Below are 27,228 nucleotides of genomic sequence, written 5' to 3'. Positions count from 1 at the left end.
ACTTTGATGACAATAAGGAGGAGGGGAGAAAAATGGGGACAGTCTGCGTGGGCCTGATGTAATTTGAATGCAAATGCACAGAGAGCCTTTCTGCTTGGGTCTTCTGTTTATTCTGCTTTATGCAAATGTTACAATTAGGCTGCTTATCTCGACAGGATGTGCAATTCGAAAACAATAGGCGATAATGGATACTATCAGAGGCGGCTCTCTTAGGGGACAGGGGGTATTTAGATGAAGCTGGCTTCATCCTGAGAAATGATAAGGTCCCGTGAATTAATCTGCAGTGTGTCTGATGACGGAGACAAAACCTCTCACACAGATTATCTGAAATAACTCTTGACTGCGTTGTGTTTGTCATGTACTGCAGGTATATAACTGCATGCCAGAAATTTTAGACAGTCACTGCAAAGTACTTGCATTAACCCTTGTGTTGTCCTGCGGGCCAAAATTGACCCATTTTAAAGTTTGAAAATGTGGAAAAAAAATATATTTTTACTGTGAAACTTCTGATGTCCACATTTTCAACATTTTTGGGAACTCTTTGAACATTTTTTGGTGGGAAAAAAGAAATGTTGAAAATTTTTCTTAAGAACATTCACAAAAAAAAAATCAAACCAAAATCCAGCGGAATTTGCTGGATTTTGGTTGATTTTTTTTGGTCAAAGTTCTTAAAGAGAATATTAGAAGCTTCACTGATATATATGTAATCACTTTAGATATTTTTAGGATTTTTATAGAAGGTTTTTACTCCTTTTTTGAAAATATTTACTAGAATTTTCTTGCCAAATTTGGGGGATTTTTAAGGGAAACTTTTAAGGAATTATTAGAGATTTCTTCCTGAAGATTTTGCAAATTTTCAGAAATTTGGGGAATTTTTTTGCAGAATTTTTGCATTTTTTTCAGACAAGGAAACAATATTTTTTGGTGCCCTTAAATGAGGACAACATGAGGTTTTATAACCCTAAAAGAAACCTTTGAATGTAATTCTAAAGTACTGAGTGTACTTGCTTTAACAGGAGCATAATATCACATTATGTTGAAGATCTTTCTTTCAATTTGGTTACTTTACCTGTAATTTATATTCCCTGTGGGTGAGGCAGCAGAAATTTGTTCATTCCTGACGTCTTTTCCATACAGAAATAAAACAAGACCAGAAGTCTACAGCATACCTACCAACAATGGGAATTTATAAGTGAAGTTTTCTGGCGTCCACTCCAGGCCTCCCCATCTCCCAACCACTGTCCACAGACCTCTTACCTTTACAGAAGGACACACAGTGAATTCTTAAGTCACCAGCGTGCATCCAGTTGCTTTGAAATATCAGTGCAACAAGGATCAGTTTAATTATTTCAAGACATCCTTGGGATCCTAAGCAAAATTTTGGTCCTCCATTGCTGGCCATGTTAACCATCTGCCACGCATCAAACCAGACATTCCAGTGCTCCCGCTACAATCATCCTTCTTTGCAGTGTTTTCCATCTCGAGGTGTAACAATAAATAGATTCATAATGCCAGTGCATTGCTTTTTGACTTGCATTAGTACAAAGCTGTAACTAAAGCCTGACTGAGAGACTAACTAATGACTGTTTTGTTTTAAAAACTATGTCCACTTACGAGTGAGGAATACCATTACACATATACTGTCTGGACTGGTCCTCACAGAGGCTGCAGGTGGAAAGCATGCGCTTCATTTCATGCATATGAATGCATGTTCACATGCTCTCATGTTTCCCAGCTGCGGCTTATAAAGATGGTTGCCCGTTGGTGTTTAATTAAATGTAATAAATAGTTGTATTTCACTCTCCTTTTTGTCAGAAACAAAGTGAAAGAGCACAGCCCTGGAAGTGGCTGCAAACAGGAAGGACACAGGCAGACCAAGAGATGCACAAGGGTTTTCTCTTTTTGTGACCTGGACAGCTCCACTTCATTCTTTTATCGGAGTTGTAAACACAGGAGGTGGAGCCCTTGTGTATATTGTGGGATATTGTGGGGATATTGCCCTACTCAATTTGCATAGTGGGTGTACAGGTCCACCCAACAAACTAATTCTACTTTACCAGAGGGGAATGTTGCAAGCACATCAGATAGACCCAGTGTTATGTCTACTGTCAATAGAACTGCAAAACTGTTTTTTTGTTTGTTTGTTTTAGAAAGGTTAAAATTACAGGAGGTTTATGGAGACATGTTTTATCAGGACGGTCAGAGATAACTGTAAAATATGGGCAAATTCCAGGAAAAACCACTGACAGGTTTGGTTTAAGGCCGTGCAAGCATCTTTGTGAGGCTGTAAGTAGGCTCAGCAGTACTGGACTTTAATGAAACAAAAAGAAACAAAATCGGGCTCACTAGAGGAAAGGTCATGGATCACTAATGTGATAACACTTCACCTTGTAGGGAACATGAACTTCGGGGCAAAGTTCTGAGGTAATGCAGTTTACACTGAGCTGTTTTACTAAATAAATGAAAGCGCCGACCTGCTATATGAAGAGTTTAGGAAGGCAAGATTAATAATATTCATTCTCTTTGCGTGATGATCACTTGTACCATCCATTTTTTCATTTTCTTTCGCTTGCCCAGGATTAGGTCACGGTGGCAACAGGTAAAGCAGGTCATTCCAGACGTACTTCTCCCACCAATGTTTTCCAAGTGCTCCTGGGGGATCCCATAGTGTTTCAAGGCCAGATGTGATATATACTGACTCCTGTGAGTTCTGGATCTCCCCTAGAGTCTCCTCCCAGTCAGATATGTCCAGAAAACCTCCAAAGCAAGGTGCTCCGGAGTTATCCTGATGAGACACCTGAAGCATCTCAGCTGGCACCTTTCAATGCAAAGGACCTGCGACTATACTGCAAGCTCCCTCAGAATGTTTGGCCTTCTGCCACTGTCTCTATCTGTATTTGTACCAAGCCTTCCAATAAATTCAAAGATATTTCAATGGGAACAAACAAAGCCACTGCTGGTGACCTTTTATCTGGTCAATATCAGAAGGAAAGCAAAGCCAGCAGGACGTATCCTTTGCGAAGCTTAAGGTGACAGCGTAACTAGAGTCTGAAATGGGCAGCTAATACATGCTACACCATGCTTCATAGACGGCACACTAATGCTTAAATATTTGCTTGCATTTTGGAACAAAAGTAACCCAATACCTCGGAGATGCTTCCCATCTTCCACATTTCTCAGTTCAAATTGGTTCTCTGTACCCTCTACCTGATCCCTGTCCATCAATGACTATCCTGCTTTTTAGCTTGGTAGCTCTTGGATGTGCACTGCTATATAGACAGGACATGGCAGGGATGGATGGTCACATGTCTGTGGTGCCATCATCATGGAATTGATCAGGGAGTTTAATCAGACCAGCTAGGGTGGAGGTACTGTCAAGGTCTCACTGTGTCTCGTCAACCATTCCTTGTGTTGCTGCTCTTTTTTGTTCACCCTGTTTGTCTTCTCTTTCTGTGTCTCTGTCTCTATGTGACTTCCCCTTCCCACTCCTGTTACCAATCATCTGGCACACCTGAGATTCATCACTCAGTAACTCCAGCAGTAGATCTCCCCTATCTCTTTCTTCCATTGTCTGTCAGGTAATTCAGCTCACCTACGTGGTAGCTACCCTGCAGCCAACTCTCCTGCTCTAGCAAGTTGCTGTTGTTTATGTTTTTTCACTCCTGGCGAACCCATATTTTCCCTGTTCCTCAGCTTTATTGTCTTCTAATTCAGCCTGCCTGCCTGCTTCACCCAGCTCCATGCCAGTTCTCTATCAAGCCAACCTCGGCTTCCTCCTCTGCCAGCTCCAGCCTCTGATCAGCACTGCTTCAGCTCACCAGCACATCCAGCCTTCTCAGCCTCAACACCTCATGTTACAGCGTCAGTAAGAAATTATGTTATACTGACATTTGTCTCTGAGTCTCTTTTTGCATCCCGAGATGTAACTTAGGACACATCGTTGTCCTTGGACTCGCTAGAACATTCATTCCTTTACAGTTTGCATTTACAAACACCTCTCTTGCTCTCTGCTGACCTAAAGACTGCTTTTTGGTTTCTGAATGACAGAAAGCAAAGGGAGGATTATTTTGGATTATCAGTTATTTTTAATATGTTTCTTTACAAAAGTTCATGTTTTAGTTTTGCATTTTGTTAAAATTATCAATAGTAACATTAATATACAACTTAAATTGAAGGAAAACATCTTTAGTATGTTATGTCCTTCAACACAGCACCATCTTATTAGCTCTCAGTCAACACATTTTATTTTTCCTAATTTGCTTCCTAGATTTGAGTGAATATTAGTCCTTTAAAGAAACTAGTAATACTCAGCCCTCTCTCTTGTCATGGTTTCCAGATATAAGACCTCATTTCACAACACATACATTACCAGAACCCCTACCTCTGCTTCAAAACTGAACAAAATGAGGGAAAAACAAGTATGGTAAACAGCTCGTTTCAAGCACAGTTCTCTCATTTACAGGGCCATAAGAATTAGACATGTGGAAATGAGATGCAGTCCATCAAACTGGAGGTGAAATTTCTCCTCTAGAGGACTTTTTTCCACCTGCTGGCCAAAGTATGTCTCAGGTATTGTTTTAATAAAAAGTTTCTGTTTACAAAAGTGTATATTTTTAAAAACAGAACATGACTTTTAATCACCTAAATGGTTATTTGAAGTACAAATGCACAGCTGCTCTCTTATCAATAAATGCTCTTTCATTTAGCACCCAAACTGTAAGTGGTTTGTACAATGGCCCACTGGGATATAAACAGTTTATTTCTCATTTCTGTTGAGTTTCACTCAGTGGTGTGCTGAAGTGCATCTGTGTGTGTGTGTCTGTGTGTAGACGTGAGCTTCCCCATGCAGTTAGTGGACTGTAGTGCAGAAAGCAGCAGTGGGGTGGGAAATACACAGTGTTACATTAAAGATTTACGAATTCATCAAACAATCATTAATCACACAGACTTCCATGCATTTAACAGCAGCTGGGCTGAAAGCTGCTCTGCTCAGCATGATGGATCACCAGTGTGTTGAAATACATGCCTTCATTACGACACAGCACACATAATCCTGAGCACTGATCTATTTCAGCATGCATGGTACATATGTGTCATTAGAGGAAAATCCAATTAGAGAACCACACTTATGTTAAATCATTTCTGGAATATGTGTGTGTGTGTGTGTGTGTGTGTGTGTGTGTGTGTGTGTGTGTGTGTGTGTGTGTGTGTGTGTGTGTGTGTGTGTGTTTGACTATTACCAATGCTTATTAGGTTTATTACCTTTTTGTTGTTTATAGTTCTGTCATGATTTTAGGGCTGTGGCGAAAGGCACTCTAACGTTCGCTCTGCACTCTTTCATTAGTAATGAAAAGTGAGTTGTAAATTTAAATTTAGGACACATTGAATTCTAATGTCAATGCAATTACAATTACAACTCTTAGTTCAAGTTACCACAGTATGCAGCAGAACTCCCAAATATGAATATCTGATAAAGCATAATGGTTCTGCATTAAAGATGGACTGTCCTAAAAGTTAATTCATGGTTTCATGATCGATGCGGACTTTGAACGCGGATGCGCACGCGGTTTCATTCATTGAACACAGAAAAACACACAAGGTACCCATGGACGTTTCTGAACAGCTGTGACTTCACGCTTTTTACAGGATGCAGCAGCTAGTTATAGACTGAGCTGCAGCCCTGTGTCAATGTCATCATTTTTGAGTTGAGCCCAGCGGAAGGACACAGCACAGGATTTCTGGATAATTTAGAACTTTCCTGGCACTTTGTTTGGAAATGGGAATCATATGGGGAAAATCAAAACACCTTCAAATTCCTGCAGTTTAAGTTACGTTAAGTTTAAAGACGAATTTCAAGGGTTTGGGTGATAGATAAGCTCCTCGTACAGTCTACCCTCATAACAAGATTTTGTTTCAAGCATCATTTTTTCCTAACACTCTGTGTGGGCACAAATGTTGGGATGCACGTCAATGTCTGCAGAGATGTCCTTGCGGAACCTTGAGGACTAGGGTGGATGACGAAAATCATCCTTGTGGACACGCAGTTGTGGAAAGCATCAAATGGTCTTAATGGACCTTTGACCTGTAGGAAACTGATGCATACCTTCTAGTTTTTTCTTGTTTTACCAAGCTATAACCTTGGAATTTTGATGTTAAAGTTCCTGTTTTAATTGAGTTTTCCTTGAAAAGTTCACCACTCCAAGAGTACCTAACAAGCTAGAGGCACTCAAACCCCAACTTAGTGCTGCAACAAGCACTAGAGGAAAACTAGCATCATTTGAAGCTACGGCAAAAGAAACCGTAACTACTGTGTTTATTTCTAAGGATCAACTGTCAGCAGAATTTGCAAAGCAGACCAGATTTAACACAAATGTCAAAAACTAAACTGCTACAAGCCTCATGGGACTCACCGCAGACAGCACTGACCTTTTTCCAGAAGTGTCTTACTTCTGTAGAGTCTTTTTAGCCAATGATAACTTTTTGTGGAGTCCATCATTACTGGACCCCAAACCCAAAGCCAACCTTACTTGGACTGGTTTGATGACCCTAACCCTTTGATACACAACATGGGTCAGAAGTGACCCAAATCCAATGGAAAATGGGTATCTCCTGAACCACACTGTGCATCAAAGGGTTACGAACAGATTACGAAGAGTCAGCCTCTGTATATGATTCTTGAAAGTAGTCATGACTTCCAGAGAGCTTTCCAAATATGACAGGGGCACTGGGAATGGAAGAACACCACGAAGGGGATAGTGGCCAACTGTAAATCACATATGTTTTTATAGGTGTAGTCTCTTAAATTCTTGATTGCATCTCATATAAGCAGATAATTTATTACTTTTTTAGACTGTATTCGCAGTGTGGCTCATATTAAACATGCTTTGAACTGATTTGGTGCATTTTCTGGATGTCAACAGCACTTAAATAACAGTAAGTGTTACCCTGTTATTGACTTGAAATATTGGACAATTCCTTTCTGTAGTCTGAGTGTATTTAATACTTGGCCTATAATATCACAAAATACACACAGGGCATTTATTAGGAAAATGTTTCTCCTCTATTTTAGAATGTCAAAGTGGATTTGAAGACATGAAAAACGCCTCGCTTGTAAAGTTCAAAATCTATTTTAATGTACTGTCTAACTTGCAAAATCATGCAATAATTACATTATTGTTTATTCAGGCAATGATTATAGTATGCATCATTGTGTTGCTGGAGCTCTGTGTTTATTAACATATTATTTATGGCACTTATGAAAACTTTTCCTGTAGGAAACATGATGAAAGACGACGATCCTTCCTGATACGTACCTGTAGGGAGGTATACTGTGCATATGTCTCCTGAGGGTACAAAGACTGTGGAAGTTTGATTTATAGCTGAAACAATTTGTCTCAGGGTTTTTTTGGGCCATTCGCCTTTATTTGACAGAGATAGTTAGGGAGAGATAAGAGAGGAGGCTACATGCAGCAAATCACTGTCAGCCTGGAATCGAACACAAGCTGCTGCAGTAGGGTCTGTAGCTTTGGTCCATGGGGCAGAAACAACCTTTTATTCACAAAGCAGGAGTTGCAGTCACTTTTTGGCAAGCACAAAACTGCATTATATGAGTTGTAGCGAAAGGATTTAAAGGACTTTAAAGGATTTTAAGAGTGTTTTTGCGATAGTCAAACTATCTAGAAAGTTTCTCATTATTTTGAGAAAGTTTATTTTGACTTACAGGAGCTTTTCTACACGCTGTAGGTCTTCCATAGGTGTAATTTACACCTGAATGAAATCACACCACAATCTGAGACAGACCACCTCCAGATCTGGATTATTTGATCTCATTCCAAATGCATTCTGTATTTATTTTCTTGGGAAAGACCTTAGTGATCAGTGGGACTTCCTGATGGAAAAAAAAAGTCTAATTAACACCTGCAGAAACTATAACCCAGATCTGATCTCATGTTAAAACCAATTGGATTTAGAATGTACAAGAAAAACTTGATAGTTTCAAGTGCTACTGAATATATGACCTCAATCTCTGCTATTAATCGTCTACAGCTTTTTCCTGTGCAGACTGGTTATATTCAGTTTGATTTAATTCGACATGCTTAATCGGCATGAAAAATACTGCCAAAGCATTAAGGGTGTTGTAATTCTAAAGTGAGGTGAGAAAATGACAAAGAACAAAACTATTAAGTAGAACAAAGTGAATAGGAGGATAAGAAAGAACTATAATATGTGTTTTGTGTATATATGTGTGCCGTATGTGTAATAGGTTATACGTCAAGATAATTATTTGTCATACACAGTGAGGTTTTAATTATGTTGTCACATACTGTGCCACTAGGTGCAGCATGTCCTGTCCATAATACCATCTGTTGCATTCCATTGTCAGAGTTCAGTAAAATTTGAAAACAATGAGTCACACTTTTTTATCCTTCTCCTGTATTATTATACTTGCCACAGTTTCAGGGCCATCTCTAGCTCACCTGTCATGCAGTGAGACGGATTCTGTTGGCAGACGTAACTTCTTGTGTCGTCCTTTCTCCATGATTAGCCTGTGATCACTGAGTCTGTGCTTAGTCAGGATGTGTCTCTGATAGAAAAGAGATACTCTGACAATTTATATTCATGCTGTAGGGCCAGAGAGCAATTCAGTTTCTTTTGAGTTTTGGTTTGCTTCTTTTAATGATCCAGATGAGAATCTTTAGTGAATGATTAGTGGTTGGAAAACAGTGTAGGTCTCAGGTTAATCAGTGTTGGGTGTCATCAGATTAGCAAGTCTCAAGACCAGCTCATTGAAAGGACATAAATACAAGCTGGGCAACACTGTATATGCAGTCCAATGCAACAAGGAGTATCAGGATCTGGCAGAATCTACACAGACATGTGGCTGTTTTCTCTTGGGTTTGTTGTCCCTGAAATCTCAGCTTGTCCTGAAGGGCTTGATATGAGATGTAACCAAATTAGTTCCTCGTAAATAATGATGAGCACAATTCTGCACTGTGTGCATAGGGTGGTGTTTTTCTTTTGATGTTCAATATGCACTTAAGTTATTTCTTCATCTACACTGTAAAAAAAACTTATTTTACTGTAAAATTACAGCAGCCGTTGTTGCCAGATTGCTACCGTAAAATCACAGTAAAACATTTTCTTCATTTTTTTCAAGAAATGTCTTGAAACTGTTGATTTTCTAGTTAAAAAATGTGCTTTGTTCCATATTTTGCTGTAAAGTTTCAAGCTTTAAAGAAATTTTAGTTTTACATGAAAATTTACATGAAAACACCATATAAAATAAAGTGTGTGACCTGTTATAAATATTACAGCATTTTTCCATTATCAGCACAACAATTAGTGTATTTAACTGTTAATATGTGTATTTTTAGCAAGCATTCCAGTTATAGCTGTCATAAATATTAAACCATATGTCCGTTCATCAGTTTGACAGGTCCAAACTGTATTTCTCACATGAAATAAATGCAAAATCTCCACGTTACTTGTTATAAATTTTACAGCATGTTTCCATTATCAGTAGACACTGAAAACTGGTATTCTTTTTTGAGAAATAAATGCAAAAATTACAGTATTGATTTTATACATATTACGGCATGTCTCCATTCAATAATTGCAAGAGAAGGGAAAGGAAAGTTTTCTCTTGATATTTACAGTGATTCAGTGCTAAATAAACCGTGTCAAACTGTTTTGGAATTTACAGATTTTTACTGTCATGGTTTGACAGTTTTTCACCGTAAAACTTACGAGCATTTTTTTTAACAGTGTACCTTCTTACCTAATTTACTTTTTGCTTTACTGAAAAAGGCTTAAAGAGGCTGAAATGTTTGAGGACCAGTCCTGTCCAAGTCATAAACCTAAACAGGAAAGCACATTTTTCAACTTAACAAAGACTATTAAATTAAAAGTGCATTAGTAGGAAATAGGTTGGATCCAATTTTATATCCTGTTAAGTCTTGATAATGAATTCTGCAACAAGAAATGAACTTGGTGCTAAATTGATGAAGAAAGCAATTATTATACAGATGTGAGCTATAAGCTGTGCTCTCTCTCTCTCTCTCTCTCTCTGTCTGTCTGGACTATGGTCTCTCTCTCTCTCTCTCTCTCTCTCTCTGTCTGGACTATGGTCTCTCTCTCTCTCTCTCTCTCTCTGTCTGGACTATGGTCTCTCTCTCTCTCTCTCTCTCTCTCTCTCTCTCTCTCTCTCTCTCTCTCTCTCTCTCTCTGTCTGGACTATGGTCTCTCTCCCTCTCCCTCTCTCTCCTCCACCTCCCCCTCTGACTCTCTTAAACCTTGTGGTTCCGCTTTTGCTTGAGGACGCTGCCTGGTGTTCGTTCTGTGGAGGATGCTCCAGAGTCTCTCCTGCAGCCGGGGATCGTGTCCTTCCCAGCGGGACTAGGACGCCTCTGGACAGACGCAGTTTCAGGAGGACCGGACGCCTGAACCGTCCCGACAAAGAGCCACCATGGATCTGTCCTTCATGGCAGCGCAGGTAAGAAAAAAAAAATAAACCGTCATGTTTTATTCTTGCTGTTCAAGTGAGTTGGAAATACACGAAGAAAAAAATAGTCTTGCGCCATCAGTAGAACTTTTGTCTCTGTCTGAGTTCGCAGGTATCATGTAATACCAAGCTGGCAAATATGTTTTGGTCAGAGTAGTATTTTTCACCGATTATTATAGTAATTAAATCAGTTTAATGTTGGGAAGTTGGACTTGCGCTGAACCAGCTACGTTTGAAAGATGAATTATTGTTTCTAAAGATGCTGCAACAGTAGGAAAGAAAAATGTTTTTTTTCACTTGTTGAAATATTATTATTATTATATTACCAGGGTCAATATACAATATCTTTCCTGAATGATTGCAATACAGCTGAAAATTGTGGATTTTATACCATAAACTATGGCTGCCACTATAGTAAGCTCGAATCTGAACATTTTGTTTATTATTTTTATTATCATGCATGAAAATGGATGGATTAATCTGTTATTGGGCACCTTGTCCCTCATATTAAAAGGCTAATATTGCAGTGTATTAACCTGAAGATTAAATTAATCAGGTAAATGTGTGTTTTCTGTATTTATTTAAGAGTCTTAACCTTAGTATTTAATTTACTTTGGTACATTTACATAATAAATGATACTGTAGAAAAAAAAAGATACTGTAGGGTCTGAAACTCAATATGTAAACATAATAGGTAATTTTGTAAAGTTAATTTAATTCATTTAATGGAAACCGCTTTGGCTCAGTGGCCGTTGTTTAAAATGTGCCTTATTAACAGTGACTATTAAGGCTTGATTGCTTTAATTATTTTACTTGTATTTGCTCATATGGAGATATTGTGTTTTGCATTTTTGCCTGCTTGTTTTGGCTTCATTGTGCTTGTTGTTGAGTTACCTCATGGGTTTCGCTTTGGCTGTCAAAACACAAAGTGGTATTTAAACAAAGATGTTATGATGATGATGATGACTGGTACAATCATGCGGAAAAATAGTGATTTCTGATGGAAATTATTGACTTTTTGCAACATTTTTAAACGAGCAATCGTGCGATCCTCTCTGAATCACTGCCTAATAATAAAGTTAATAATAACAAAGTTCATGAAGAGTTGACACATAAAATGAACATTTGATCATTACTTATTTAAGCTGTAGTTATACGTGAGCTTCAAATGATCAAATTAGACTCAGAGGTTCCATATTAGGTTCCATATTGTAACCTCCAAGTCAAGAAAGAGCCTTTGGAGTAATTTGACTGACGAATTGAAGGTAAAGCTGTTTCGCTACACTAACAATAGAAATGGTTGGTGCAGACTGAGGATGCCTTCAGAGGAACCTTAGACCAACTGTGAAATGTGGTTCTGGAGATGTTACAGTCCGAGGATGCTTCTTGCATCAGGGATGAGTAGTTTGCAGTTATTGACTCAACTACAAATTCTACATTGAATCAAAGAATACTTGAAGATAACTTGAAGTCTCCTGTTTGAACTAGAATTGGACATTTTGCCCAGATATTGATCCTAAACATGGCAGAGATACAGAGGAATGATTGAAAAAAGAAGGGTTATAGAATAGCCCACATTTGAATCCCACTGAGTTGACTTCAGGGGATTTCAAATCCGCAGTATGAGCAAGAAAACCTTCAAACATCTGAGAGGTTATTAATTCCAACAAGCTAATGTCAGAAGCTGGTGGATAAATATGCAAAACACTTAGAAGAAGTTGTCTCTGCTAAAGGGAGCAGCATTAATGCTACACCGCTGATCTACTGTCGTGGTTTGAGGCTTGTTTCCTGTTGTGTTTTGAATCGTTCTTTCATTGTGTGCCGCGTCTTTGTCGGTTTTCACACCTGTGCGATTTCCAGCCCCGATCAGTTCCACCGGCTCCTCGTTCCCCTGCTCTCCCCGATGTATTTAGTCTGTGTGCTCCCTCTCCTCATTTTTCAATTTGCACATCCTCCACTCCTCTCCTCGAATTGTCATCGCTCCCACCAGAGTTGTGAGCAGAGGAGGCAGAGACACGAGTGGAGGCAACAGGCTTTTAACAAACTCAGACATTCCTGTCTCTGAGCTGCCGTTTTAAAATCAGTTAAACATGTCGTGTGGCACAGCTGCATGATCTGTCCACTGTTCTGCTGCAGCGTTCCGATATTTTGTCATCTCTGTCAGAGGAGCAGAACAATGTTAATGACAACTTGACAACTAAAATGAATGGATGTCATGCATTTTTAATTTTATGTAACACACACGTGTGCTGAGAAGAATAAAGTAGACGTGACACACCAAAGAGTTCTACACTAACAAAGACAAACATGTACACATGTGCATCGTCACTCATAAAAACTCAGACAAGCCTCATTTCTCTTTGAGATGCATTTTAGGAATTGAGACCTTCTTCAAGATCGATTTCTGGGTCGCAGACAGGAGGACGAGGAGAGACAAAATAGAGAAACAGAGAGACCTTGTGTATGAGGTCGTCTGTATTTCGTGGATCCTGCTTCACTTCTCGTGCCCCTGTGGTTCTCTTCGAGTTGGATTTTCCCCAGTCTTTGTTTGGATTTCTTTATTGGACTTTATTGTTTGAATTGTTCACCGGTTTGCAGTTGGATTCTCTAGCTGCCTTTTGTTTGAGCCCCTGTCTGCTTCTGATAACTCTTTCTGTAAGTTCTTTGACTATAAGTTGAGCTTTTTGTTGTCACAATCTTTTTTCGAACTGCAAAGCAACAGAACATGTACCTGCTTTTTCAACAGAAGAATATTACATCAAACGGTTGAAGTTTATTGAATAAATTCAATTCAATTCAATTTTATTTATATAGTGCCAATTACAGGTCAAACTGTCTCAAGACGCTTTACAGAACCCATATGCCTGAACCCCTAGAGCAAGCCCTAAGGCGACAGTGGCAAGAAATGGTTAAAAAAAGCATATTTACTGCCTTCATCTGTAGAAACTCTATCAAGCATGTTGAGATTTATGTTCTTGTCCAAATATGTCTTTAAAAAAAGCAACAATTTTCATGAGATATTTTCACATGACCGTAACAATATGGTTCTTGAACTGAAATTAATGTGGGAATATAGGGCATCATGTAACCACGGTATCAGCCAAACAAGGGATTGTCTTCAAACTAGATTCTGACATAAGGAAACGGCCCTAAAATCATGAAACCATCACATATTCAAAAGCAAAATCTCAGTTCTTTAAACTACAAAACTAATTGTCCAACAGTGCAGCTGTTCTTTGGAGGATATTTTCCTGCTTCGCCCGGATGATTTCTCCTAACTCGCGTATGATGCTGCTTTATTGAGACGGAATGAAGTTTCAGTTATTGGATGTGAGAGTATTTTGGTCTTAAGCGTCTTTCTGACGTCTGTGCATCTGCTGACTTTTTCATCTTTAGTGTTAAAAAGAAATGAAACAGCTTTTTCCCTGAGAACTCTCTCCGCATCTCTTTGTTGTTGGATATTTGTCCGTATATCTTTCACATTTTGCTGGTTATCTGAAATGTCAACATAGGGTTTTCCTCTCCATTTCTCTTTTTATATATGTAGTCAAGTCTTCATCTTGAATCTTCATGTCACTCCCTTATTCGCTTTGATTGTGACATGGATCAAACCACTCACTTCCCTGGATTGTGTCCCTAAAATCAGATGCAGCACACCCCTGTTGTCAGTTCATGGTTTGTCCCACCTTGGACCACTGTTGACGGACACTAGAGAGTTTTAACTTTGAAACAACTGCAGGTCCCAGGATTTACCACAACCAGCACTTCAACAAATGAAGTAGAAAGGAACGTTTAAGTGGGTTTTTGCAAAACAAAAGCAAAGCAAGTCTGACATATGGATACATTTCCCAGTTGTTACAAAGGTGGAGAAGAACTTTGTTGCGACCAAATTGCACAACTGTTGATGTTCAACAGGATAAAATCTGGCACCTGTGGGTTGAGGTGACACCTGCTCCATTCTCTCAGATCAAAGTAAGCCCTATTTTAAAGACAAAAAACTGCACATTTCCAACAAGTTACTGTCAAGAAATATGTGAAATGTGTGTGATAATATCAAATTCTGAATATAATTGTAATTTAGTTGTGGTATTTTGGTCAGGCATGCATCTTTTCCTTAATACGACTCAGTAGAATGATGTGGTTTCCCTGTGCAGTGGGAAAAGATACAAACTCAATGGAAACCTCTATTGTGCAGGTGTGAATGTTTGCGGGGGTTGATATGCAAACTGTGGAAAGGGCTGGTAATGGTCAGAAATCCAGCAGAAGCAGAAAAACAGTCCCACACAGGGCTCTCATAGGTACTCAGCACAGAGCTTTGTCATTTCAGTCACCTGGACTTTATAATGTGGCCCCCAAAGTAGCTCCCCAGTTCTCACAGCACACCGACTATTAGAACCAACTGTTCACTTACTGTTTAAAATCCACCCAGCCTTGAAAAACTCACAGGATAGCCAACATCATTTGCTTAATTTCTGAACATTTCATAATGTATTGACTCATCGTTGTAGAGTTTATAACCTGAAGTTGAAATTGGCCTGTTCAATGTTGGAAATCATTATAAAAAAAAAGGGGCAATTGCTCATAATTCCATTGATTTAATAGAGTTCTTATTTCTTATTCATCTCTTGCAGTTGTCTGTGAGTGAAGTTTCTCTTCGAAACTCAGCTTTGTATGTTTTTGCAGGTGAATCTCTGATTACATGCTCAGTATTTAATATTTGCTTTCTTTGTATATGCTCTGCTAAAAGTTTTGTTGCACTGGAGTCCATCTCATAGTGATCCAGTTTGCCTAATAATGTCCTGGTTTTGGGATTCTTGGTTTTAACCATGAGCTTTTTGGGGTCTACTTCTCGACTATTACCTTCATCTATATACAGTCTGATTTAATTTTTCAGGTCTTTCACATTGTGATGTATTTTTGCGGTGCTGAGACACATCTGCTACATCGTTCTTGCATTTAGTCACCCTAAATATATCACCAATATTCATAACAAAACAGTTTCTTCTTTAGGAAACTTTTTGAGTTGCCAAATAATGACAAAAAATTCTCCACAAAAATCTAATCTAATCAATTTTACTTACATTTAAAACAAATATTATGATTTTTCTTCTATATTCTTTTTTAAATCAAATGTAATATGAAATCCAAAAATATTTCTCACGTTGTTCCTGGGATAATTTTTTCTCTTGTAGAAACATGATTTCTACTTTTTTAAAATTTGTTTTGATTTCCTCATTCTCCTCTTCACTGCCTATTTTTTTTTTTTTTTTTTTGCTGTGTTTCATTCTCAAGTTTGCTTTTGTCATGTCCAGGGAGTTAATTGAAATTAAAGCAGCACAGACAGGTTATCAGTTAAGAATAACAGAAAAAGTGACATAAATTTTAGTAGCAAAAGAAAAATACAGCTATGCCTGCCTCTCTGCTGGGCAATCATGGCTTAACATGGGTATTAATGTTGGATGTAGGTAAATACTTCATCTAGTACAGTCTGAGCACTGAAATGTATACAGATATCCTCATGACTTAAACAGATAGACTTGGCATCTTTGCACTGCTACTATCTGCCCCTGCTGTCTCTGCCCATAACCATCTACTTCTGACAGATTTCAAAACTACTCTAAATCCCATTTTATTTGTACTGATACTTGAATTGATCAGCAGTGTTGTGTTACAAACAGCATGTCTGATGATTCGATGCGATTGTGGGTGACAGTATGTTTGAAGCGCTCTGCCTCTACTGGCCCTCTGCATAGTGATCATAACAACAGCCCCAAAACATGGCTGCAAATGCTAATGCTAATCCCGTCTGTCCATAGTTTGTGGACAAGTCAGGCACATGAAGCGAAACTTGGAATTATTCTTGTTTACATAACCAACAGTGACAGAAGTCTTACAAACCCCACAAAGTCCATCTGCAAAAGATGTTTGAAAGTTACGCAGACTGAGGGACCAAACATGTCCGACTTCATCTCGCTGACATGTCACGTTCAAAAGTTAGTGGTCACTTAGATTGTCCTTATTTTTGAAAGAAAAGCAGTTTTTTCAATGAAGATAGCATTAAATTATTCTGAAATATAGTTTAGACATTGTTGATGTGGCAAATGACCATTCTAGCTGGAAACAGCTGATTTTTAATGGAATATCTCCATAGAGGTACAGAGGAACATTTCCAGCAACCATCACTCCTGTGTTCTAATGCTACATTGTGTTAGCTAATGGTGTTGAAAGGCTCAATGATGATTAGAAAACTTCTGTGCAATTATGTTAGCACATGAATAAAAGTGTGAGTTTTCATGGAAAACATGAAATTGTCTGGGTGACTCCAAACTTTTGAACAGTAGTGTACATGCAGGCTTGAACAATGAATACAAAGAGCAACAGGTTACCATGCCATAACCATGACCTCACATATAAGCCAAACAAGCGCCATTTGTTTTTTTCACCATCGCACTTTACCCCAGACAATGACAACTTAAACTTAGTTATTATGCTTTTAGTTAACTGACCAAGGTGAAAAACATCCCTTTATGCAAACTTGAACTCGCATTACTGCTAAAAATCAGGTGTTCTCAAGTATTCAAATCAACAACAGCAGCTATAATGACCAGCTGAATTCCTGCATAATGATAGTGGGTGATTAAAATGTACACTAAAGCAGTGGTTCTCAACTGGTCTGGGCCTGGGACCCACCATAAAACTGAAATGACAAGTCGTGACCCAAACAATATTTCTCCAAAAATCAACAATTTATTGATTGAGCGTTCGAAGACAAAACTTTTAAACCTGAACTCAAGTACTTCACAACAACTCAAAATCAAGCAGCAATACTAATTCAAGTACTGAGGACTTTGAAACAAGTAGAACAATAGCCTCAAGTAGTTCTTAGGATATATAAAAGTGCATTTTTTTTCTACAAAAAAAGTGCAATTCAACAAAACCAGTAGCTTCTCATAATACTGCACAAGTCTGCAACATTGCTGTTGTAGCTGGAGAAACTATGTATAGAAATATGTGCAAAAGAGTCCAAAACATGAAAACTGATGAAGTGCATTCAACACATTATTAAAGTGAAGAAATGCTTAATGTTCTGATCAATCTCAAAATGTAAACACAATAAAACATTTTTCAAAGGGCTTAACTATATTTGAAAGCCAATATTTGGGGAAAAAATAGTGTGCAAGAAAAGTGTGTTTTTAAGCACTTACAAATAAACAAAAGTCACAAGTCACAATAAAAGTACTGCAGAACTACATGAAGTTCTAATGGCTTAGCTGAGGATGCTTTTTGGCCTTTACAAGAGTCTCAAAATCTGGCTGTATGCATGATAAAGCAACTCTGAGGTCATGCTCAATGTTCAGTTTATTTCGGTATTTTGTTTTCAGCTGAACAAGAGCTGAGAAGCCACATTCACAGAGGTATGTGGTGCTGAATGGTAGGAGGATTTTTACAGCTCGACTAGCAATGGAGGGATACTCTCTCATCACATCGTTGCACCAGAACTGGGAAAGGCTTACCTCTGTGAATTTCTTTCTGAGAGTGCGGTCACATGATAGCTCCACCAGCTGACATTCATCGCTGCTAGGCAACGTGATGCTTTCCATGTTTATTCCAAACGGGTCGCGCACCCAGTCGTCCTCGGGTTGTTTATCGGGAAAGTAGTCGCTAAACCGCTCGAAAAGTTTATTCATGCTTCATGCTTTCACTTGCCAGTACCTCACAACACAAAATACACTGAGGCTTTTGGACTCCTTCGTCTTCGATGTAGGAAAATCCATATTTAATGTACTCGCTGTCGTACTTGCGTTTAGCCATGCTGCTGTTGCTATGAAAACATGCAGTTTCTTCTACAGTAATACGAGTGTCCTCACCGGTCGCTGCTGACACGACGACCCCCTGCGGGTGCGGAGGGGAACTACAATGACTCGCCACTAAATTGGATTATCTTTATTTTTCTCTCTTTTTAGAAAAAGGCTCGCGACCCACCAAAAACGGCCCCGCGACCCACTTTTGGGTCGCGACCCACCAGTTGAGAAACACTGCACTAAAGCACTGCTCCCACTGCAAGGATTTAACCTTTAATAAGAAGCAATGTGACACGAAGAAACGTGAGCAACAGCTGATCTTAATGAAGAGCTCCTGCAGTTCTTCTTCACCATCTTTTTTATTGATTCTTTTCACATCCTCCACCTTTTTGCACTTATGTTATTATCACATTACTCATACTCATGTGTTAGATTCTTGCTGTGGTATTCAAATATTTAGGCGGGTATCATATCGAGGTCAGAATTTTGGTGTTGTTACAGCAGAGTTGGTTATTTGATGCTGCCTCCATCATATCTGACCAGAAACAAAACAGCACAACCCCATGAGAGATGTTAAGAACAGAATCCATTGTCTCAAAGCATTTGAAGGAAATGGGTGAGCTGTGAGGCGCGAATAATAATAATAACATGCTGTCAGCTCTGAAGACTTGACTGTCCTTCACTGGTGCATATGAGGTGGATGTTGAATTGTCTTTTGTGGAAGGATTTTCCTCCGTTTGTCCTCATTTCTTCTCAAGCACAGATAACACACACTCTAATCCTCTGCCAAGTGACACTTTTTTCCAGTGCACACAGTGAAATTAATGTGAGGTCTGATTAGTTCTGACGGAGCATAAAGGATGTACAGTCTTTTATGTGGTTATAATGGCCATGATTACAATCAAGATTTCCCTTATTGCAGACCTGTTTTTTCATTCAGTTCATATCTGGGATTTGGAAACGTACCCAGTTTCTAATTACATTTGCCTTTTTTTTCTTCGACTGCATGTATTCGTCTGGTGATGAAGCTTTCGGTGCTACAGTTGTGTAGCTGGCTATCACTCCTCCAAGGCTCAGCATAATGTTCTCGGTTGTTTAAACTTATATTAAATAGCCAAATTAATTTGAATAGTTTCCACAGCAGTTTAGTTTGATGAGTTAATTTCAAGCACTAGAGACTTCTTTACTGGAGATATTGATACGTGAAACTGATATGATGCAGCTGGATTATTTGCGAGAGAAACGTAGTCACTCTATTGGCATAAACACAACTGGACTCAAACTAATGTTCCTTTATTTTTTACCGCTACAGATAATTGAGTGAGTACAGACATAGCTAGAAATGCGCCAAAATATTACTTTCATCATCTGTTCATCCACTGATGCAATACTTGTTTAGTCTGTGAAACATTTGAATACTGTTAAAAAATGCCACCACAATGCCACAGAACAGAGCTAAGAGACATCTTCAAATGTCCTCTTTTGTCTGATCAACAGTCTAATGTACTATTTGCATGGGATTAGTATTACCTGGGGATCTCTGGTAATTTCTGAATTACCCCCTCCTCCCGTCTGTGTTTCTTGCAGTGCATTCACACGGGATAAGTGAAGTCTGAATTTTACTCCAATTTACTGAAATTACAGCCCGGATATGATGTCAGATGTGTGCATGTTGCAACATCTGGTGTTGTTGTTGGTAAGGAGTAGTCATGGCAACAGTAAATATAATATGTCAAAGCAGCAACATGGCTTAAGAACAGTGGGCAGCGTTGTTTGGATAACGGGCCGTGAGGGCGTTTGTATTAAGCCTGTTGAAAGATAGGCCTAGAAAAATGTTTCTTACCGCATGCTGCTACACGTCATCCATCTCAATATCCTCCGAAATTTCCCTTTTCTTGTTGATCTGATTTTGCCATTTCTATGAATGGTCCATAAGCCTGTTGCGTATCGGCCTACTCCTGCATTTTCACCTAAAATGCTGTCAATAATTTCCACCGCAGCCATAATTCAACCGGTAAAGGGGTAGAAAAAAGCGCGCAATACAAAAAAAACAAAAAAAAACAACTAAAATACCCCCCCAATCACTGAGATGGAGATTCACATGGGACTAGTATTATTACAGGATGTCAGTGTTTGGCGAAATATGGTTGGTAATTTGCGGTGGAATTTTTACTTTACAAATTACAGACTTGGTGCATTCCCAAGGGATTCAGATCACAGACATCCTCCACAATTATTACAAATCACCATTGGTTCCAAGGTAATATTAATCCCATGTGAATAGGGCTTAAAACCACAAACTTTAAATTTTCTATGATGTCAAACCAATAAAAGCAGTGAATACTCACATTTGAGAACCTGGAGGAATCAAATGTTCAATCGTTTTGCTGATAATCAAAGCAAATGCCAAATTTACTCCACTGCAGTGACGACTAATTGCATCAATCATTGCATCTGTACATTAAGCAACTTAAGAAAAGCTTCAGTTTAGTCTCTGACAATTTTGTTTTTACAGAATTTCTGCCCTGGTTACATTCAGACCTCTTTTAACTTGATCTGTACTCAGGACTAAAAATCAGGATTGGCCTCTGCTGTACTTCCGCCAAGTCTTTTTTAATCTGTCTTTTATGAGTCCCCATCTGAATGAATGGCTGCTCAGCAGTGGCCACCCACTCTGTGCTGCATCATATCATAATGGGTTTGATGTGTGCAGACAGACACCAGACAAGGTGGAATATCAGCTTGTCAGACAGTGTCAATCATTCCGACATGAGCCAAATGAGAAAATTAAATTTTAAAACTAAAATTAGAAATGCGTGTGTCTCTCTTACTGAAATCTTCTAATCGGGTTAGATAATAGACTCTCCCTCCAGGTCTGCTGCTTAGAATGCACAGACAGACCTCAAATATATTATCTCTGGAGGATCTGGTTAGTGGAGACAGTGGACTGTGCAGCTTGTGTGAGCCGAAGTCCAAAACCCTGTGAGCTGCTCCTACAGGCTGCAAATCTAATTACAGCTTGTGATATAAAACTTAGCGGTGATTGAACTTTTTCTAAGAGCTTTTCCAAATGTGGGACAAAAAAAAACGACCAAATAGAAATGGTTCTCGGCACAATAGGGATGGTCCTGATCCTGTTGTTGTGCTTGGTGGGGGGGGCTGGAGGGGTTAGGATGTGTCGGCGTTCCTCACATTAGGTGATACCAAACACCTGCAGGACATGTCAGGAAAAAGGAATTCAGCAATGAATGATTTAAACAATTTGTATTGCAACAAAACTATGTTCCTAAACTAATAAACTGCATTCCCACTTACAGTTTCATACCTAATTTTCTGAAACATTTTTCAGTTTGAAAGAGCATTAAGGTCCACATAAGGAGGAATAATGGAGGCATCAGACAGTGACCAAACCTTCACCCAAGAGACTCACATCCCCTGTAAGATCATCATTGTTTGGTTTCACTATCACTTGATTATGTTAAGTTTTCACTTACTATTTGGTTACATTTAGGTATAAATATGGTTAGATTTAAGAAAATGTCATTCTGTGGTTGACTCTTTCACAATGATGACCATCCATTAAAAGTTTAGGGGGAAAATATTTGGGTAGGTTAAAGAAAATGTCATGGTTTGGGTTAAAGTATGACCCTTTCTCTACACATTTGAAGCTTCTCCTCCATTTTCTGAGTTACCATGGTGATGAGTTCAGCCCCATGGGGTATATGATTGGTTGACTGAAAGAAGCGACAGTAAAGCAAATGTCATGCGTTGCTTTGTATTTGTTAAATGTCACAAACGTGATTTGGCTAAAAGAAAAAAATCCCTCACAGCGTAATCCAGAAACAGTTTATTTGTAAAGAAACCTATTTTCCGTTGCCTGGTTTGCATATTGTTATTACCAGCTACAGCTGCTTTTTGACAAATGTTCTCTTTTACAGGACGTCTATTTGATTTACAAGTGTCGTCTTCCTATTGTCACTGAAAGTCAGAAGAAGTTGCAGTTGGAGATAAAGAAACTGGAAAAGGATGCAAGTGCACATTTGTATCACAGCAGAAGGTCATGGTTTGGACTTTAAGTGTTTTTTCTTTACAGCTTGAACTAAATGAATAAATAACTTCAGCAACTTTGACAAACTTTTTGTTTGTTCATTTATAAATGCTAAGCTTTCAAACAGTGTGAGCACCTTCATCCACAGGGTTGTTAAAGAATAGACATGGCTTAGTTGCTTGTCTTTAATGCACTGCAGAAGTTTTCAACAGTCAGTAAGAGTGAGTGTGGGAGACACTTGATGGAACTGTCTTTTTGTATTTTAGTTGTGTCTGTTGGAAATTCATTGATGTGCAGCTAAATGGACCTCAGTAGTTAACTGACTACAGAGAAGGTATCAGTTACCGAGTAATGTATTGGAACTCTCTCTAAAATCAGCAAGAGTTATAAAAATACGACTGATTTAGACATTATCAGCCCATTGCCTGTTTAACAGTACACATAGTTTCCATGCATGTGGATCATCCATTCTGGTCATTGATAAACATCATTACATTAACTCTATTTCACCTGAGAATGATCACAAAGCAAACCCCTGAGCCACATTTTATCTGTTGTTAAGACAAGTTTTCTTAACAGTTAGAACTCCTCTGTAGCTGTAGATTCTTAGTGTTTTTCTTAAGAGAAAAACTTGCCGTCAGGAGGCGCTTTGCAAACAGGTCTATGTGTCAGCAGTGTTGAGACCAGACGAATGCTGTTGACCCACTGTGACACAAGAAACTCCAGGAGGTGATGCACGACCTTAAAACATTTTATTCTGCCGCTGTGAAAAAAGACAGCACAGTAAAGATGCTTATAGGCTTTTACACTTAAATATAATGAAAATTGAAGAGCAAATGAAAGTGACGGTGCATCACAGGGAGGAAATGCCACAAAGTGAATGAGTCATCCAGTGAGCCAGCAGGGTTCTCTGTCTGCCTGCTTAATGGATCCACTGCACAAGTGCCTTAAAACATCAAAGATGTCTTGGGCTTTTATCCACACATGGCTGAGTGAGCAAAAGAGACAATGGCTGCAATTTATGCAACATGGTTTCCTCAGGTGGTCCAGAAGTTTTGTTTTTGAAGTTTTTTTTTTTTTTTTTATGCACTATGCATTTTCTGTCCATCACACTGTCTTTAAAAGGCAATTTAACATCAGCTAAAACTTTCAGTAACTTTTTCTGACTTCCAGTGGTTCATTTCTTTGAAACCAGTCTCACATAACCACCACTGATGCTGACTGCTGTGAGAATGGAACTAGACTTACAATTTTGAACCACAGTATATATTTAGGATAGTATAACAAAGTCTAGTATAGCATAGCATAGCATAGCATAGTATAGTCTAGCGTAGCATAGCATTGTATAGCATAGCTTAGTATTGCATAGCATAGCATAGCATAGCATAGCATAGCATAGCATAGCATCGCTTAGTATAGTATAGTATAGTATAGTATAGTATAGTATAGTATAGTATAGTATAGTATAGTATAGTATAGTATAGCATAGTGCATCATAGTATAGTATAGTACAATATAGTATAGTACAGTACAGTATAATATAGTTCAATTCAATTCAATTCAATTTTATTTATGTAGCGGCAATTACAGGTCAAATTGTCTCAAGACGCTTTTCCGAACTATGCCTGAACCCCCAGAGCAAGCCCTAAGGCAACAGTGGCAAGAAAAACACCCTTTTAACAGAGTATAGTATAGTAATAGAATAATACTTTTACTAGTTTGAGCATCTTTCAATTTTTTTCTGTTCAGGAGCTGCAGCAGTGAAAGTGCTTTTTCACAGATGACGGCCAGTATGTCTTCCATCCTTAACCTCCACGTTGCGACTCAGTACATAAAAATGTTGCCTGTGAACATATTCCACACAGTGCATGGTTGTGATTGCAACATCACGTAAAAAATCAGACAATATTTAAACCTAATTTCTATTAGACAGTGCCAAGAAATCATTTTGTTGCATGTGAGAAATTATAAACTAAAACAATGGCTTGACTTTTCTGCAGTTAATTCCAAGTAATGATAGCGTATACACTACTAGTCAAATGTTTGGACACACCTTCTCATTCATTGCTTTTTATTTATTTGTATTTATTTATACATTGTCAATTTATACTGAAGATTAACACTTTTTTGTTTACAACATAATTCCATGTGTATTCTTTTGTAGTTTTGATGTCTTCAGTATTAATCTGAAATGTATAAAATAATGAAATACAAAGCATTGAATGAGAAGGTGTGTCTAAAGTTTTCACTGGTAGTGTATATAACATTTATATATTTATTATATGGCACCTTGATATGGATGAAAACGTTGGTGTGGAAATGTGGAGGAGTTCTGGTGAAAAGTTCACTTTTTAGAGTTCTGGCTTCAGTTCAGTGAGTTAACCCAGAGTGTATTAGTTCACACACTCACCTTTGTTTTCCTCATTATATAGATGCTAATTTCTGTCTGAAACATAATAAATACTCTGTGAGATACTGAGTGTGTCATTTGTGGAAACAGATTGAAAAATATGGACATTGATCATTCTCATTAATATGTAGATTAAATATTATGTATTCAAGTGCTTGGTAATGATGAGAAATTTAAATATGATAGATGGGATCCATTACGTTAATGCAAAGACTGGCATTAAAAATAGATTTAAAGAAAACACACTGCTCTGTATTCATCGCTTGTTCATTTTACTTATAGGCATTTATGCAGATAAGTGAAAGACTGAGTTTGGCTCATTCATTTTTATCACTATGTTTGAAATTATAATTTAAAGCTAATTTTTGAAGGACCATTTATAGAGATACTGTGTTTTCTACCATCTGTTAAAAACATTTGTTCATAGGCAAAGTGATGCACAAGAGAAGTTTGTGTTTCTGATACAAGTGGGAAGCTAAATTGAGTAGAAGACGAGACTCTGAAGGTGGAGGCAGGAAAAAATAGAAACTGGTGGTGTTACTGCTCAGTTGCCAGCTGAGGTAGAAAAACATTCCTACTAAGAGCCGGAGATGATGCAAGTTTGTGACAACTAATCGCTATTTGCAGTCAAACGAGAAGCAAACATTTAAAATAAGTTGTGTAGATATCAGGGTTTTTTGAAAGCTGCGGGGATCTTCTGCTAAATGTGCTTTTGTGCAACTTACCCATCATCTATACACCACTTAGTCATCATTAGGGTCGCAGGGACGCTGGAGTCTATCCCAGCTGACTTAGGCCAAAGGTAGGGGACACCTGGACAGGTCACCAGTCTATCACAGGGCTACACATAGAGACAAACAATCACACTCACATTTACACCTACGGACAATTTAGAATTACCAGTTAACTTCAACCTATGGGAGGAATCTGGAACGTGTAAACTCCATGCAGAAAGATCCCAGGAAGGTCAGGACGCAAACTAGGGATCTTCTAGCTGCAAGGCGAAAGTGCTAACCACCAAGCCACTGTGCATCCCTTGTGCAACTCATTGTTTCCCCAAATCTGAACAACAAACTGTGAAAAGTTAACATGAATAATAGATGATATGTGCATTAACAGTGGCTACAGATGGTGGAAATGAACCAGAACTATGAGTGATTAGTCTCTGTAGGTATAGTACTAAAATGTTCATGAAGTGCTTCAGTAGAAGGCAGCTTTGCTTCATTTTGGTTCTTGAAGATGTTTCACCTCTCAAGGAGTGCATCTTATCCGTTAGATACACGAGTACTGTTGAGTCTTGTCCTGAAAAGATGGCTCTCCGTGTGTTGAGCCATGTGTTTGTGGAGCTGTTGTTTAGTCTCTTCTTTATTTAGGCCTGTGCACTCCTCGCTCTATTTAGGCATTTAAGTAAACTAGTTTTTGTCTGACTGCTTTTGAATCGGAAGTTTACCAGGAGTTTGTTTTTGGACAAAATCCTTCTCAGATCCTCTTGACCACAAACAGGTTTCAACCCCATCTCCACAAAAGTACACTTTATTAGACACTTTTACATTTTAGAAGCTTGGTTAAGGTTAGGGACAAAAATGACTTGAGGATGAAAAATTCTACGATCTGGGTTAACATACAACCGTTTCACTACATGAATTGAAGATGTCCTCCATTTTCTGGGTTACCAGGGTGACAAGTCCTGCCCCATCTAATATATGAAGCAGTAAAACACATATGAAGATCCATTGATTAGAAACATATTTGTGCTAGATTACAAAGAAACGTACTCAGGTAGAAAATACATTTCCCTGAAACCATAACAGAGAATGCAGTTTAGTTGTACAGGAACATAGTTTCGTGGAGACTCTGGCTGACAGTTTGACAATGTTATGACGGTTGTTCTTCTCTTGTCTATTTGATTGTAGTGTAATCCACAACATAAGAAGTTAATTTATAATTAATAATTTAATTTATATTTAGTTTTACACTGAATAATAATATTTTTTCATAGAACTAGGGTATATGGTAAGTGAAATTACAGCACAAACCCCAACATGTTTGGTACAAATGACACTGTTGTCAGATAATACTGGATGTTGCAGCACAGGAAGACAGAGCTCAGTTTACTGAGAGAAGGATGATTTGTCTTTGACTTCGATCTCTCCAGCCTCATGCTTCTTCTTATTCTCTCTGTTGTTTACGAGGCTGCTCCCTTCTTATGTTGTGAGACACTTGCATTCATCATGAAAAATGGCAGAAGGTCTCTAAAACATTTTTGGGAAAATACAGGCAGTCACATAGAGCATATTGCAGTCAGATAAGTCACATCAAGGTTTTAAGAGATTATTGTACCAATATGTATTTCAGTTACCTCTGCAGAGGGAACAGTATAATCTGCATAGCTGCTTATGTAACTGTTCTTTACATCATTTTGTTATTTACCAGGAGAAAGACAACCTTACCCGATCCAGCCAGAAAT

The 27,228-nt window shown here is 38.4% G+C and overlaps 1 protein-coding gene across 1 annotated transcript in view; it reads left to right on the top strand.

Moving 5' to 3' along the window:
- The first annotated feature begins 10,276 nt into the window (after positions 1-10,276).
- Positions 10,277-27,228, top strand: part of LOC111574976 (uncharacterized protein C14orf132-like) — a 30,700-nt gene continuing 13,748 nt past the window's right edge. The window contains exon 1 of the mRNA XM_023279845.3: positions 10,277-10,492. Within this exon, the coding sequence (XP_023135613.1) occupies positions 10,466-10,492 (27 nt within the window). The 5' untranslated portion in view covers positions 10,277-10,465. The remainder of the gene's footprint in view (positions 10,493-27,228) is intronic.

This window comes from Amphiprion ocellaris, chromosome 12 (genome assembly GCF_022539595.1).
Source record: "Amphiprion ocellaris isolate individual 3 ecotype Okinawa chromosome 12, ASM2253959v1, whole genome shotgun sequence".
Taxonomy (NCBI): Eukaryota; Metazoa; Chordata; class Actinopteri; family Pomacentridae; genus Amphiprion; species Amphiprion ocellaris.
Note: the sequence above shows the minus strand (reverse complement) of the source record. Positions and strands in the feature narration are given on the sequence as shown.